Source organism: Stegodyphus dumicola, chromosome 6 (genome assembly GCF_044657685.1).
Source record: "Stegodyphus dumicola isolate Sdum_Otavi_A_Nest chromosome 6, ASM4465768v1".
NCBI lineage: Eukaryota > Metazoa > Arthropoda > Arachnida > Araneae > Eresidae > Stegodyphus > Stegodyphus dumicola.
Window position 1 is genome coordinate 110666865 of NC_140773.1, and position 15545 is coordinate 110682409.

Here is a 15545-nt window from a genome sequence, read left to right on the forward strand (position 1 = left end):
TAATTCTAAAATTCTGTTTTACTCTGCTTTCTTAATTTTGAATTTCCTATCTTGCAGGTTTCAAAATAAAAGTTTTTCTCAGAGTTTCTTAATTTTTGCAGTTCTGTAAATTCAGTTTCCTGTAGTGTTTGCTGTTTTGCCACCCTTTCTGAAATCAAATCCCGCTAAACTGGCCTAATTCGCAATACCATGGTTTCTTCGCCTGCTTTTCTCTTGACAACCCTTAGCATCTTACGCTTATTCCTCTTGCGTCGCCATTTTGAACTTTCTATTGTTAGAATAAAATATAAGTAGAGTGTAAAAGTAATTTTGCCTTTTTTTAAAAAAGATTTTATTTATATTTATGACCCATTACTTTATTTCCTTTTTATTTCTAATTTTATTCCATTTTCTTATTCTTAGTTTTAATATTTACATACAATATTTATATTATATGTAATATTTTTTATTTTTCTCTACGATTACTTATGCGTTTATTTTTTATTTATATTTTTTCCAATGGTCTGGCAGCGCATCGGGGATTTTTAGGTTTTATTTTTATTGCTTCCAGTGGTCTAGGAATTCATCGGTGATTTATCACGCGGCCTGAAGTAATAGGATGAAATATGGACACGTTAAACTGTTAATCAAAGCGAATTTTTTCGGATCTGCGAGATGAATAAACGCGCTTGCTGATGATTCTTTGGAGAGATTCCAATTCCCCTTGAAAATTCAGGTTCTTTCCACATAATGAACAACGATTCTTCTATTTCACGTTTTAATTTACACTTCTGTTTCTTTATTCAATCCAATTATATTTCCACAATAGTACGTATTAGTTTTTAAAAATGCTTCCTCCTTTGCTACGTTTTACCATAATAGCACATGTTTGCGTTCTAAATTTCACTTCGAATTTCCTAGGAGATAATTTCCTTTCTTTTCTCTATTATTCTCTCTCTCTCTCTATATATATATATACATTTAAGATAAAAAAATAAGTAACTCAGCTTTATAATCAATTTAGTCTTTTAATTCCTCGTTTTTAATTTAGGTATTTCCTCTCTATTCTAAAAATAGAAATAACTCCATCATTTCTTGATTAATCTATGACACATGGCTTGCGTTACGAAAATGTAAGATAAAAAATATAAAAATCAGTTTTATAATTTCGTTTAGTAATGGTCATATAATTCCTCGTTTTTAATTTGAGTATTTCCTTTCTGTTATAAAAATAGAAATAACATTTCCAGGCTGCAACATTTCTCGATTAAACTATGACTCATTGCCTGGGTTACGCTGATGACGTAGCTAATTGCGAATTTGAACTCAAAATTTTGAGAATTGAAACCTTTCTGATCTAAACGAAAACCTTCCTCTTCGCGATCTTCCATACTAGATAAATGACCACTTTAGCATCTCTCTGCGTGCTGCTTGGACGAAATTTCACTCTTCTTTCTTCCTTCAGAAGTAATATCAAAAATGTAAATGTTCTTGAATAGACACGATTAGTACCAAGTAAACTGTGGCCACAAATGTGAATTTAAATAAAAATGGAATTTAATCTGCCTCGACGGCCAAGTTTCCTATTCATTATGGATTAGCATTCTACGGAATCAAAAATTCTTCCAAGTCAGTATGTCTTCTACGTCCCTCGCCATCAGTATTTTCTGCGTTTCTATGTCTCAGTGTACCTATATCAATCCTTCTAAATTTGTTTTCATCATACACACACACACACACACACATATATATATATATATAATATCTAATTAATATATCTTCTTTTTGCAAATAATTATGTCACCAGGATTGGTCTTTCATGACCCATGAAAATACATGCATGCATCCTCGTTCCCGAACATAGCATAAATAATTATAAATTTTATATAGTAAATAGTTCACAAAGCATGCCCCTCATCTCAGTTCAAGATCCTCGATTTTTACCCTGATGAATGACTCGTCATTCAGAAGATGTGACATCTTTCAACGGCCCGACAAAAAAGGGCAGATGCAGGGAGAGACGTCGTTAAAGAATACATTCAGAGAGGAAATCACGCGACGACGATATAAAATAGATCCAATAATGGAGTTTAATGACTGAGATGCTAATTCAACCCACTGGATGGCTTCCCCATTCGCAGTATAAAAGTAATTTGAGTTTTCTATTGAAAGCTGAATTAGGCGGAGGTAAGCGAACTTCAGCGTGAGCTTGTAGGCATAAAATGTGGCCGAGTACTGTATCATTACTCTAAAGCACGCAAATAGCCGTAGATATTTTTTTTTGGCTGAATTTTATTGTAAAGCCACATTTTTTACTAATTTTGAGTCTTACTGTGAAGTCGAAAAGTAGCAAATAACATCACAATTGAGTTTATAATATGCTACTAAATTTATTCATTTTGATTCATTTGAGTAAAGTAAGGTTATAAAATACAAAGATGTTTAAATCAAATATCATAAAGTACTTTTGCGTAGAATTCATATTATCCGAATATGCAATAAAAACGTATAAAATTATCTTTAATTCTACATTAAATTGATTTCAGATAAATACGGAAATGACTCTCATAACTTATCCTTAGTTAGATAACTTAAAGACTTACTTCTGAATAACTTCCCGAGTTGAGTGAAACAAGCACGGTTGATTTCACTGTGATATATCTTAAAACATTCATCTTGCAATGACAGAAATAGAGAATTTCTTGCTAGATAAAACGACAGAAAACACTTTTCTCCTTACTTGTTCCAAATTCTGAGTTAAACTGATTGCTTTAGACCATGAGAAATAAAAAAAAATGTTCTGGCATATGTCTGCAGTCAAACATTAAATAGCTAAAAAAGTAAATTTTCGGGAAAAAGTATTTAATATTAAGTGCGTGTCGGAAATTCGAGACGCATTTCGGATCCGAGAATTGCCAAACAGAATTACTAGTACTATTAGAAAAAAAAAACACTGGTCTTCTAACATCTATCTTATCAGTGACACATTATACGGAATTATATCTTCCAAATCTGAGAAGTCGCTGTTTCAAACGCAAGGCAAAAGGCTTCCGTAACATGGTTTTTCCTCTTTGTCACTAATATGTGCAAAATTATATTTTCTTAAATCTTTTTATTTATTATGCATATAAGTAAATATTACAAAGCAGGCGATAATATCATAATATTTTTTCTAAGGTTTTAAAAAGACGAATTTATATGCACTTATATGACAACAAAGTAATTCATTTTGTTTAAAGTTACATTTAAATAAATTGCATATTGGTAAATGATTAAGGATGCACAATAAAATGTAGAAATGCTGTATCAGAAAGAAAATGCAGAAATAGGGTAGAACTACAAATTTGAATGTAGGATTAATGCAGTTTCTTGCACAAAAAATGTTAAATTCCCCACACTCCTGAGATGTTTGTTGAAAGTAATCTCAAACAAGCCGGTGAAGAACGAAATAACTTTTTTTTTTTTTTTTTAAATAATTTTTCTTAATTTTTAGTAGGTAAAATTTTTATTAACTTACAAAGAGTCTGTAATAAATTCAGTTTTGAAATATGTTTATTGGTTATTTAATTGCGGAAGATAACATTCTTCTCGTTTTGTACACATCCTTATCTTCTCCGCAAAGTTATGTTGCACTTTCTTCGTAAATGGTAACTTTCTCTCGTGTACTGTATTAGGTTTGCGACTGTAGACTAGATTTTCCTCCACACAATCGCAGACAGAAATATCCAGGGAGCATGGGTAACATGAAAAGAAATTGCAATTTACGCGTCGGGGAACAAATTTTAAATAACGTGCATCGTAACCTTTCATCATAGATGCTGTTGCTCCATCTTTCTGGAAGTAAATTTCTTTCGCATTGATATCAAAAGTTCGAAGTTATTACTGCAGATTTGTGTAAGATGTCAACATAATGAGCTGTTACTGTAGTACTTTTTTTCTATGCATATGTATAAGCCAAAAGCTCACCCTCTTTGAAACACCTCACCAAATTGTAACAATAGTAATATAGAAAGATTCTTGATGTAGGTTTTTCGTGGATACTTAAATGCACCAAATTGACTGGCAAATTATTATTTATTACGATGCAAATGGGAATGTGCCTCATCACATAGCTTCAACAGTGTTGAAAGCACATGCAGTACATAACTTAAAGATAACAATCAGATTAAGAATTTTTTTTCATAATCAGACACAGGTTTTGAAAGCAATGGTTTATTAATGTTACCTTGAATTTTTTGTATGGTTATAATTATTTTTGACTTTACAAATATCAACAATGTCCCAGATTCTAATTGCACAAAAGTTCGATTTTGACTGGTGTGACGTTTGCGCTTGATGCATTGATGCAGTTTTTTTGATATTTGGCATAAAATTGTTTAAATTTTAAAACACTTTGTCCAAAAATATTCAACCTGTTTCTTGTTTTACATTCTAATTTGCGTTCTCCGTAATTTTTGATTGTGTTTTCTTAAGTTTTCAACTTTTACATTTTTATATTGCACTCATTGCATATAAATTTACATATTTTTAAAATAACTGTTAAATAATTTCAATGTATTTTTCCTTTATATTAATTTCATGCGATTTTTTCCTTACTATATAATAACTTCATGAAAAGTAATGTAATTTATATTCTTAACAGACTATCGAAAGAAACGAGCTTTCTATAAATTTTTATGACAGAATTATGTTCCTAAATGTGTGCAGAATATGTTTATTTATAGCCAAAGCATAGTATATCTTATCTGCAATACCCTGAGAAGTTTCTTTTCAGATGTAGTAAAATACATTCAACATCGGCTCTTTGCTTTTTCTTCGCGGAGCTTTAGATCTGACGCTACATTGGTTGGAAAATTACTTGCACAATCTTTTCTATGGAACGCTTTTTTTACGTGTGCGTGTGATTGTGTTGCGGCGGATGATTAAAGCGAGTTGTAATTAGTTTCCTAAGTATTCTGAGAACGAGATCAATTCTCGTAAAAATTAGCTGGTCGTATATATCATTAACCAGACGAGAGCTTCTAAAGACATTTTTCTGTATAGTGCGTTTGCAAATGTATCCACTATTGTGATGTCTCAAAGAAGGTTGGGATTGACGTAATTAATAAATAACAGGAGGATTAGAATTTCAATTTTGTCAACATTTCATTGGTTGTTAACTAATTAAGAGATGTGATCATATTTGATGCTGACTAGGATCATCTAATAAATATTACAAACTGAAAACCTAAGTTTGAAAAAGAGTTTGGAGGTACTGAAGGTATTTCTAAATCTTTTCCAAAAGAATTAGAAATAACAGTCAATATTTTTTAAGAATTTTGTATTTTTTAGGATTATTAATTAAAACAGCAAATTATTCCAAAGCTCCATGCATAAAAGACACTGAAATTGAAAAAAAAATCATGTAAATTGAAGAGCATGTCTGCAAAATATATTCATTAAAAAGCAGCTCTCTAAATTACAGTTACAAAACTAATTTTCTCATTTCAACTGTTGTTTATCATGGCAGTCAACATCTAAAACATTTCGGCTGTACAGGCTGGATGTATTAGCGTAGCTGAAATAAGGTATTATTTTCAGAAGTGTTACTGCTCGTAATAATTATACATAAGCTGTATAATAACCTCTTTCTTTTACTAACACAGAAGGCATTCTTCAATTCCGTAGTCTCAACACAGCCCTTATGAAGTTCTGTAATATGCAATAACACATTTGATTGCTTCTTTTTTTACCTTTAAAAATAAATCCTACCACTACAACTAGCATTTGAAAAATAGGTCATCTACTAACGTATTCAGTTTAATAACTTAAAGCTCAGAAATATCATGAATTGTACACTTTCAGCTTCTAGACTTCCACAAAATACTACAAAGTGGAGATAAAAACTCTTAAGGCAATAAATTTTTCTTACTGAACAACATTAAACATCTTCTTCCCCCCCCCCAAATATTTCTTTTTTCCAACAACTTTTCTCAAAATTTTCTTTTACCTGTTAACCCATGTTGGGATTAGATTAAAGCTTGTTCCAGATTTCGAATGCGCATGTATTTATTTTGTTTTCAGACTCCTATGTAGTTGCACAGTTTGTAATCTACCTTAGCTAATTTATTCGAATTATTAATTATTAACCTAATTTTTGATTTCAATAAGAAACTTGATTTCTGATCAAAAATATTTAATTTAGGTAGTATAGCTTCTTTTGCTAAAAATCGCAGTTTGCTGTTTTATATTATTACTAATTTTGTATATAGATAGATGATTTTTGGTTCAGTTATATACAAAATTGTTGTATTTTTTTCTGTAATGTAACGCAAAAATTCTCCAGAAAGAAGCTATGTCGAAAAAGTAAGAATACTGGGGCAAGTCCATTTATTATTCAGTAAATGGGTATCTCAGAGAGTTGGCGTGATTTCGCCTAACTGACAACGGTTTTTGCGGATTATTTTGTAGCTAAATTTGGCGATAAACTTCCCATAAGTCGCCTGGCCCAGTCCCTGTATCAGCGTAATATGTATCGAAATTGAATAAACCTAATTGATCACTGTATTAGCTGCAACCGTAATTCGAGCCTCATATAGCTTTCCTGTAATTTCTAGAAGCAGAAGTACTAGAAATATTGCTAGTTGGTGTTGCGAGTTGTTAGTTCAGCGTAATACCGGATTAGCTTTCTCTTTATATGCGCTTTGTATTGCGTTGCGTTTAACGTTCTTAGTAGTTTGAAGTGTAAGTACTGATTTTACTGTGTTATACTGTGAACACTTGTATGAATATTTCTGTGGAAAATTCTAGAGCTGTGAAATATTCGTTTTGATAAAAATAAATATTAATAGTCTGCAATCGGACCTGTGTGCATTCAGTCTATTACGAGCGGGTATGCTCGCAACAATATATTTTGTGTTTTTATTAATTAAATTATTTTGCTTAATTTCATTTATATTAAATTTTTTAAATCATATAAATGTTATTCTTACTGATTTTGAAGTTTTTGTAAGTACGAGTATTATGAATAGTAAAAACGTGGGCAAGGTGGCTTTCCCATTAGAGCTTGCAGGGGTTGGATTTATGAAGACACAGATTATTTTTAATTTAATTGAAATTTTTTTATTTTGTAAATCTGTGTTTTTATCAGTTCAGAACCAGGCTGATCCATATATTTCTCTACAACTCCTGTAGATGTACTGGAAGATATATATTCCTCTTTGTATTCTATTTTTAATTTTTACATATGTTATTGAATTTCAAACGTGGACACTTTTTTTTTTTTTTTTATTTTCAGAATGAGCTCTTGTTTTTGCATAATATTTTCTTTAACTATTATTAGCTCTGCATTCGAAATTGAATATGTTTACATTTAAATTTTCGCTATAATTTATAAATTGTGTCACTGATTACTTCAGCTTACAATGCATAATTCAATTTTGGTTTAGAACGTTTCCCTTTGTTTCCTGCATTTATCCTACATATATCGAATAGAAAAGGTAAAACACATATAATAAAAAAATGCAATATGCATTTAAAACTGGAGATACATTATATACATCTCTTACATTTTAAACAATGTTACCAAAAGAAATAAATACTACCAAACAAAAATTAGAGGAAGGACGGCATATTAAGTTACACACTTGAACGAAATACATATGTCACAGTATCGAAGATTTACATCTTAAAATTTCTTTCGAAATTCTTACCACGAAACGACATTTTAAAACATATTTTCAATTTAATACATTTTTAAACCTTTCTAACATTTTATCGTATTACAAATTAAATAGTTAAAGGTTACTGCACAAAATTGCATTACATATTACATTTATAAAAGAAGCAATCTACATTAACAGATAAGAGATTTTTTTTAAACGTTTCCTTTTTTACTATACCTTTTTTATAAGAAAATTAGAAACACTAAAATGAAGAAAAACTTTCGTGTAACCTATATTCTGCAGTCTAACATTTCTTTCTCTAATTAAGTTCATTAACGTTAAATATTTCCTTTTTTAAATAATACTTCTTCTCCACATATCACCGCGTCTATGCATATTTACTTGCGTCACTCTTTGAGACTTTTAGATGGCTAACTTCGCACTGATATTTTCTTTTCCACTTTCATTTTCCTTTTCGCTCAAAGCTTTCTCCTGTTTTCTTTCCTTACCGTTACTATATTTTCCTTCTTCCTGCATCATATCATAACTATTTTCAACATCATTGCTAGCAATATAAGTTTTGCAATCAGCGTCTGCAACAGATCCGTAGAACTCAGTTTTTCCTAAAACGAAATTTTGCTGTTACATTTTTTTCATTAACAATTTATTAATAGAAAAGTATTTTTAAGACGATTATTTTATTTTACAGATATACTCGTTATAAGTTTCAAATAAGAAAATAAGTTATATTATGGGCAATTAAAATAAAACATAGAGAGGTTGTAGAGGCATTAGGTTATTTAGAAGCAGGAGTCGGGAAAAATTAGCTACCCCTTCGCCGGGACTCGAACCACGGATCTCTCGAATACTCGCTGAGCGTGCTGACCACTACACTAAGAAGGCATGCTACGAAGACGGGGGAAATACCTTATATACTCACCCTTTTAAACGGAGACTGGGGATTAGGGGACGCAATCGCCAAATCCTGGTGGTGAAGTATCATCATTCACCACCTTTTAGTTCGGATGCCATTGTAGAGTCATTAGGAGTTTTTGAAAATAGCAGATGTGACAAATGAGCAACGCCCTTGCCGGGGCTTGAACCACGGACCTCTCAAATACGCATGCCGTTCCAAAAAAGATATGAAATATATGCTTTTGATTCAAGGTTGAGAACCTAGATACTTGACAAAAAATAAACATAATTTTTCAGTTCACATTGAGAACTTAGATGAAGTGTGTGATCTATTATTATTTGCTGCACATGTGATATGAATTAATGAATTTTTTTTAATATTTTCATATATATGTGTGAATATGTAAAAGAAAGTTTAAGTTATTTAAATCAGTAATAATTTCAGTAATTTAACATTGAACTGTGGTATATAATGATAATATAATGCCTATTAAGTTTTAAAACGCAGATTAAAAAAATGTTTGATCTAGTCATATACAACCTACTGATTTGATAAATGATAATGATCCTACCTATATCGGTTTGGTGGTAGCGGGAGAGGGCTGGAAGGTCCTCGAAACAATTTCCCCGGGGTGCGTTTTCTCAGAACTTACTTCCTACCTAACTTTCTCAGAACTTACTTCCTACCTAACTTACTCAGAATTTAATTCCTACCTCCATGGCGGCTGAAGTTCTGGAGTGAAGGGCGGCCTTCTGGCCTGTTCCTTCCCTGCCGATGCTGATGTGCTTTGCTTTCCTCGTCAACTGCTGCTTGTTTGTCATGCAAAATTTTTTGGGAGACTGAATCGAATCAACTTGCAAGTGAAGCTTATTAAAGTGAATCTCCAGATTCGTATAAGATTGCTGCTGTTATGTTTTCTACCATCTAATAAGATGGACCTGCATTCACTGGTACGTTCTTGTTCATCTACCTCGTGCTTCCTCATTTAAGTTCAGTGTGCACGTGTCCTTTTGGTTCAAAAACATAACTTTCATTACCGTTTATGCTGATAGAATACTAAAATTTCTCATGGTTTAGTTTTCTCATGGTGAGTTTTATTTTGGACAGATGAACAATGATTTACTTGTGCCGATGCAGTATTTTCGCAATATTCGCGAAGTCACGTGTAATATAGATCTGGTGCGAAATGTTTAAGTACCAGCGTGTTCAATTTTGTTTGTCTGGCTAATACCATTAGTTAAATCTTCCTTATTATTTAATATAAAATAATGATGCTGAAAAATAAGAATAAATAATTCATTTGTAATTTTTTGGTTCTCGTCATTCTGGGTAAGTCCTCAAATATCTAGATTTCTAGATCTCACATTCCATCACACATTTATATGCATTTATGGCTTACTGCGGATACAATGAAATCTTAGTATTAACTGACGATTTAAGAATGTAAAGTATTTTAAATTTTTGCATCCATTTCCATATGTTTCTCTACATTTGGTACCGTCAACATCCACTTTACAACACTATGCATCCCGCAATTTTATGCATATCATATTTTTAAAACAATGGGCAATAGCTAGCAAAGGCTAAGCGACACGTCAGCGAGCGAAACCGCGTCTAAAGGGCATGTTTAAATTGTTTATTACGACAGAGTTCCAGTTCCAGTGCAGAAAAGTTGTTATAAAGGAGAGAGTTAAGAGGCTACTCCTAGTTAAAATTATAATTTTAATTTACATATTTTTTATCTTAGATGTATGTAAGACAAGTTCAAATCGTGTATCTCATTAAATATAAACGTTCTGAAACATAGGCATCCGCCAGGCCATACGAAAGACAGTTCCTCCCACATTCTTCTTGCGCAATAAGAACGCTCTGCAAGTCGCAGGAGGGATTGATGCTATGATAAAAATTGCAACTCTCAAAGAGAAAAGAAAGAAAACCATCTGTCTGCTAATGCTCTTTTTGAGAGTTATAACATATTTTCTAGTTTATAACAGTTAATATCAGCAATTTATAAGCATAATTTATGAAAATCTACCTGCAGAAGGGGTTCTGAGCCTTTTTTGCCCCATGAACCCCTTTCGCCGTTGCTAGAGAAGATCATTTCCCCGCTCCCTTCATTCTCAATCTGGAAAAATGCATATATACATTTATTTAGATTTTGATTACTTTCTAACGTTTAAAAATTACCGCTCTCTTCATTCTAAATCTGGAAAAATGCATATATACATTTATTTAGATTTAGATTTAAAAATTAAACAACAAAAAGCAAAGAAAATGTTGCTAAATACTAAAACTTATATAAAGGCAGTTTTAACAGCTAAGCAAAAGGCTGATCGCATTCTTCTTCTAAACTACGAAATTCTGCCTGGTTGAGAAATCTAAGTCTTAGAAGTTTCAATTCTTTTTCCTTGAGGTTAGAAAGCGGGTTTGATGATCTAATTCAGTGGCCTCAAACGGGCGGCCTGCCAATAAATTTCAATTATATATTCACTGTTTTAGTACAGTGCTTATATATTTAGATAGCGCATAAATTCTTTCGATAGTTTTTATTAAGAAAATAGAAAGCACTAGCTAACATTTCAGCAGTCATTACATTCCACTTGGGTTCCAAGCTAACGTTGGCACACAATTAAAAGTACATATGTATACAATAATGCTCTGCCGGACTCGGCAAATGGGAAAACAAAGGCTTTAATAATCGCATCTCAGGGAATGCAAATCTTGAATATAAACAAAATTAGTAACATATGGGTTGTGCTTATATGTGCAATTGCTAGTGAGTGAAAAGTGCAATTGCTAGTGAATGAAAGTTAAACGTAGATAGATTTACGAGGTCAGTTTATGAGGTATTTTCTCCATCCTTTCTCCATGCATTCGGGGTGTAACGGTAGCACACTCGACACGTATTCGAGAAGTTCAGGCTCGAGTCCCGGCGAGGGTACTGTTCATCTTTCCCATTTCCTGCTTCCAAAAAATCCTAATGAATAAGTTCATTGAAAAAATTATAGACTTTGTATGCTTGCATGTTCGGTTGCATACATCCACTAGCCGAAAGTTGGTTAAAGTTTTATATTCTCCCAACCCTTAAAGAGTTGGTACTCATGAACTCATTAAGCGACTCGTTTACTTTTCTTGAATCAAGTAGATAATTGTTTGAGAATTAGCAAATCTAACATAAGGCCTCGACTGGCCGATAAGCATCTGACAATCCAGAATGAAGATATGCCTACCTTGGGCGGTATTCAGATTTTACGTTGAATTTGACAAGAATACGTTTAGTTTCAGAAAGAAGACACTTGACGGACGCATTTTCATGAAACATATTTATCGATATCTCTCAAGCTGCGCATTCTTTCAATTATTTAAATTTCAAGTTATCATGAAGAAACAGTAACAGCATAAATTATGAGATTATGTCACCAGGCTTTATCAGAGGAGTGGCATAGTGCTTACCCGCATTTTATAGATCATACGCTTACCGAAGCTTACATTAACTCCGACACCGAAGCTAAAACATTAGCAGGAATACCTTCTTAATGATGAAATAATATTATTTGATTACTGCAGACCTACTAGAACTATCCGTCAAAAGAGAAGGTTAGATCAAAGATTTGTGAAAAGAGTTGAGGACATTTTAAAGAAAATTGCTCGTATTCACGTTAAACATGTAGATAACCACGAAACCTTCCATATAATCAGCTAGTTAAGCTAGATATGAACCCAGATCGAATGGCCAATGTTCAGCGATCTTACTGCTGCTGGTAGATCACTTACTTATGTTGAGGAATTAAGCTAGATTTACCCAATGTTGCACTTGCCCAAAATCACAACACTGCTTTTTTACCACTAAAGAGGCCAAAAGGCTCAACTTATTAGATCGTACTTTCTGGTCAATTAAATTCAAGCCTAAATGTTTCATGTTAATACACAAAATTATAAATAGGTGTCTACTGTAGTATTAAAAGACCCACCAGCAAGTATCTGATTTTGGGTTCGGGTTCCAGTAGAAGACCCAATTTAAATTGCTCTAAAGAATCAAAACAACAAGAAGATCAAAAATCATCAAGAAGTGTAGCAAACCCGCGGAAACGATGGTACGATTGAAATAAGTTCCTGCCATATGTATAAATAATATTTGCAACGATGTTTGCAAATGCAAGGGCGGATAATAATTTACTAATAGTATGTCATTTACAGGAGTAATAGCAGATGCTTTACCTGGCTTATTTTTGAAGGTAGCTCTAATGCTCTTTACATTCCTGTCCCTATGGATTGCGAAACATTTTAAAACGTCATTATCTAAAAAAATTAAAATAATGTGGAATAAGTTGAGTTTGAAGAATATGAGTAAATATCTAAACGAACATATATTTTGATTCAAAACAAAATCTTCGCACATTTTTTCAATAATTTACCAATCAAAATATAGATGATTATATTAAATCATGTATTCAAGATGTAAGTACTCAGACATGTACTCAGTAAGTACTCAGACATGTACTCAGTAAGTGCTCAGACATGAAAGAAGTAAGTACTCAGACATGAAAGAAGTAAGTACTCAGACATGTACTCAGACATAGTAAATGCCTTTTGGGCATTTACTATGTCTGAGTGAGTCATGCGTGGAAGAACAGTGAAATAAAGTTCCATAAATTGCAGTGCTCATATTTTGCACACTCATACCTCACTAATACTAAAATCGCATAAATTGCGGAAATTAAAATATCGTAAAATAACATTTCACAAATATTTGTTTACCTTTTTACTGGCATTTAAATGTTCCTTTATATGTCACTAAAAAGGTCAACAAGCGTATTGAAATATTTATAACTTCTTTAAAAATAATTTTACACACAAGCGCTTTTTTGTAGACAACAGATTTAAAACCTTAGAATATTAATATATTAACTTTTGTTTCTAATTTTTGGTCGATTTTCGCTAAAAGCATCGACTACTGCCGGCTTAAAACTGCTTGAAAATAAATTCTCCTTGCAGGCATATAGTGGTAGCACTAAATTAATGCATTTGTAAGTATCATTAGAGAAATCGTATGTTCTTGTCTTGACAGTTAACTGAATGAAGTTGCAGAGACATTAAGGTATTTTTTGAAATGGGTAACATGGAGAATGAGCAACGCCTTCGCCAGGAATCAAACCGCGGACCTCTGGAGTACGCGCCCAGCGTGCAGACCACCACAGCACGAAAACATCCTAGGAAGACAGAAGAAATACCTTATATACTCCCCCTTTTAAGAGGACACACTCGCCAAATCCTGGGTGGAGAGAATCATCCTACACCACCCTTTTATTTCGGGTGCCACTGTAGAGTCGTTAATTTTTTTGGAAGCAAAAGAGATTGAAAAATTAGTAACGCCTTCACCGATCCCTGTTCGGGTGCCTCTGTAGAGACTTAAGGTATTTTTGGAAGCGGGCAAGATGAAAAATGAGCAACGCCTTCGCCGAGAATCGAACCACGGACCTCTGGAATACCGGCCCAGCGTGCAGACCACCACAGCACGAAGGCATGCTAGGAAGACGGGAGAAATACCTTATAAAGTGATGTGCTAGTTTGCTCTGAAATGCTTAAAATTCAGTATTAATATGGGATCACACGTATGCTGATTCGGCTCCTTATTCTATCGAGAAAAAATAAGTGAAACAATTTCTTACGTGGTGCTGGGAATGATTATTTTGGCGAACGTCGATTATTGACATCAGAACATATTTTTCGTATCTCGGAGAAATTATCGAGTGATAGGAGATTAAAAGAAACAGAAAGAGTAACAGAACTTGATCTGTCCAGAACAATTCTTTCGCACATTTCACCTGATCATCTTCACAAGAACAAAGTCTCCAATAGATGAGTACCCCGACTTGTTTCAGCAATTCAAAAGCAACAACATGTAAGTACAATATAAAATATAATGTGATTTTAAAGAACATGACCATATCCTTACAACCAAAATTTAGCTTGATTGGGTTATTATGTATTTTTCAAAGTAAAATCTGTCCTTCCTGGGAAGATATTTAATGATGAAGATAGCGTAAGAGAACAGTTATATAAAATTGTGAGATTAAACACTCAGACTACTTTTTAGGGGCATAGACTACAGGAAGTGCAAAGCATATTCATTATAAGAAGCTCATTGAAAATAATGTTTCATTTAGGAATATACGAGGCGGAAAGCGTTTTGATTTAGCTGAGAAATCGATAATTTTCCGTTTCGTCAAAAACTTCGGAAAAAATCACGAGGCTGGAGGTAGATTAGGCAGACTCGCTAAGGGTCAGTCGGAGGTACTGCCGTCAGACAAACTGCCGTTAAACGAGCTACAGCTCGAGACGCATAAAAACGTTTGAGAAAATTAATAAAGGTATAACGTATTTCTCCCGCCTTTTTAGCGAACCTTCGTGGTGTGGTGGTTTGCACGCTCAGCGCGTAATTGAGAGGTCAGCGGTTCTATTCCCGGTGAAGGCGTTGCATATTTTTCATCTTGCCTGCTTCCAAAAAATGTCTAATGTCTCTACAAAGGATATAGATGCAGTGAAGCCTTTCTATAAACTGATTCAACACGATTCTGGTAAACTGAAAGGCAATTGCTGAATTCATTGGAAAAAAACACTTAAAAAATTTGCAACATGTTGCGCAATAGTGCTGTTACAATATGTTGCGCAATAGTGCTGTTAACTGACATTTGTTTATCACTTCCCAAATCATTCTTAAACACATCATGAAGCAACATTCTCATACACATCATGAATCCTTGGACAAGTTTCTGTTGAAACCGACGCTGTATGAAATGAGTTTATAATGGAGAAAAAGAGAAGGCAAAAACCAGTAAAGGAAAATGAAGATAAGATGTACATAAGTAAAATGCAATAATTAACTTTATAAGACTTAACTTCTTTGCATTTTCTGTTACATATTTATGTCATATTTTATAAATGTTTTATTAGTTTTCTATACAATCTGGCGTACGTTTTCTTATTTCAAAACATTTAACAAAACA

The 15545-nt window shown here is 33.0% G+C and overlaps 1 protein-coding gene across 2 annotated transcripts in view; it reads right to left on the reverse strand.

Annotated features, from left to right (window-relative positions):
* Positions 1-3071: 3071 nt before the first annotated feature.
* The window catches only part of LOC118199996 (uncharacterized), a 114312-nt gene continuing 101838 nt past the window's right edge, over positions 3072-15545 (reverse strand). Inside the window, exons 16-17 of one of the 2 annotated variants that reach the window (XM_085818799.1) lie at positions 12757-12837; positions 3072-8245 (exon numbers count right to left, since the gene is read on the reverse strand). In XM_085818799.1, the coding sequence (XP_085674925.1) occupies positions 8046-8245; positions 12757-12837 (281 nt within the window). In that variant the 3' untranslated portion in view covers positions 3072-8045. The remainder of the gene's footprint in view (positions 8246-12756; positions 12838-15545) is intronic. The other variant, XM_085818800.1, reaches the window with a different exon arrangement.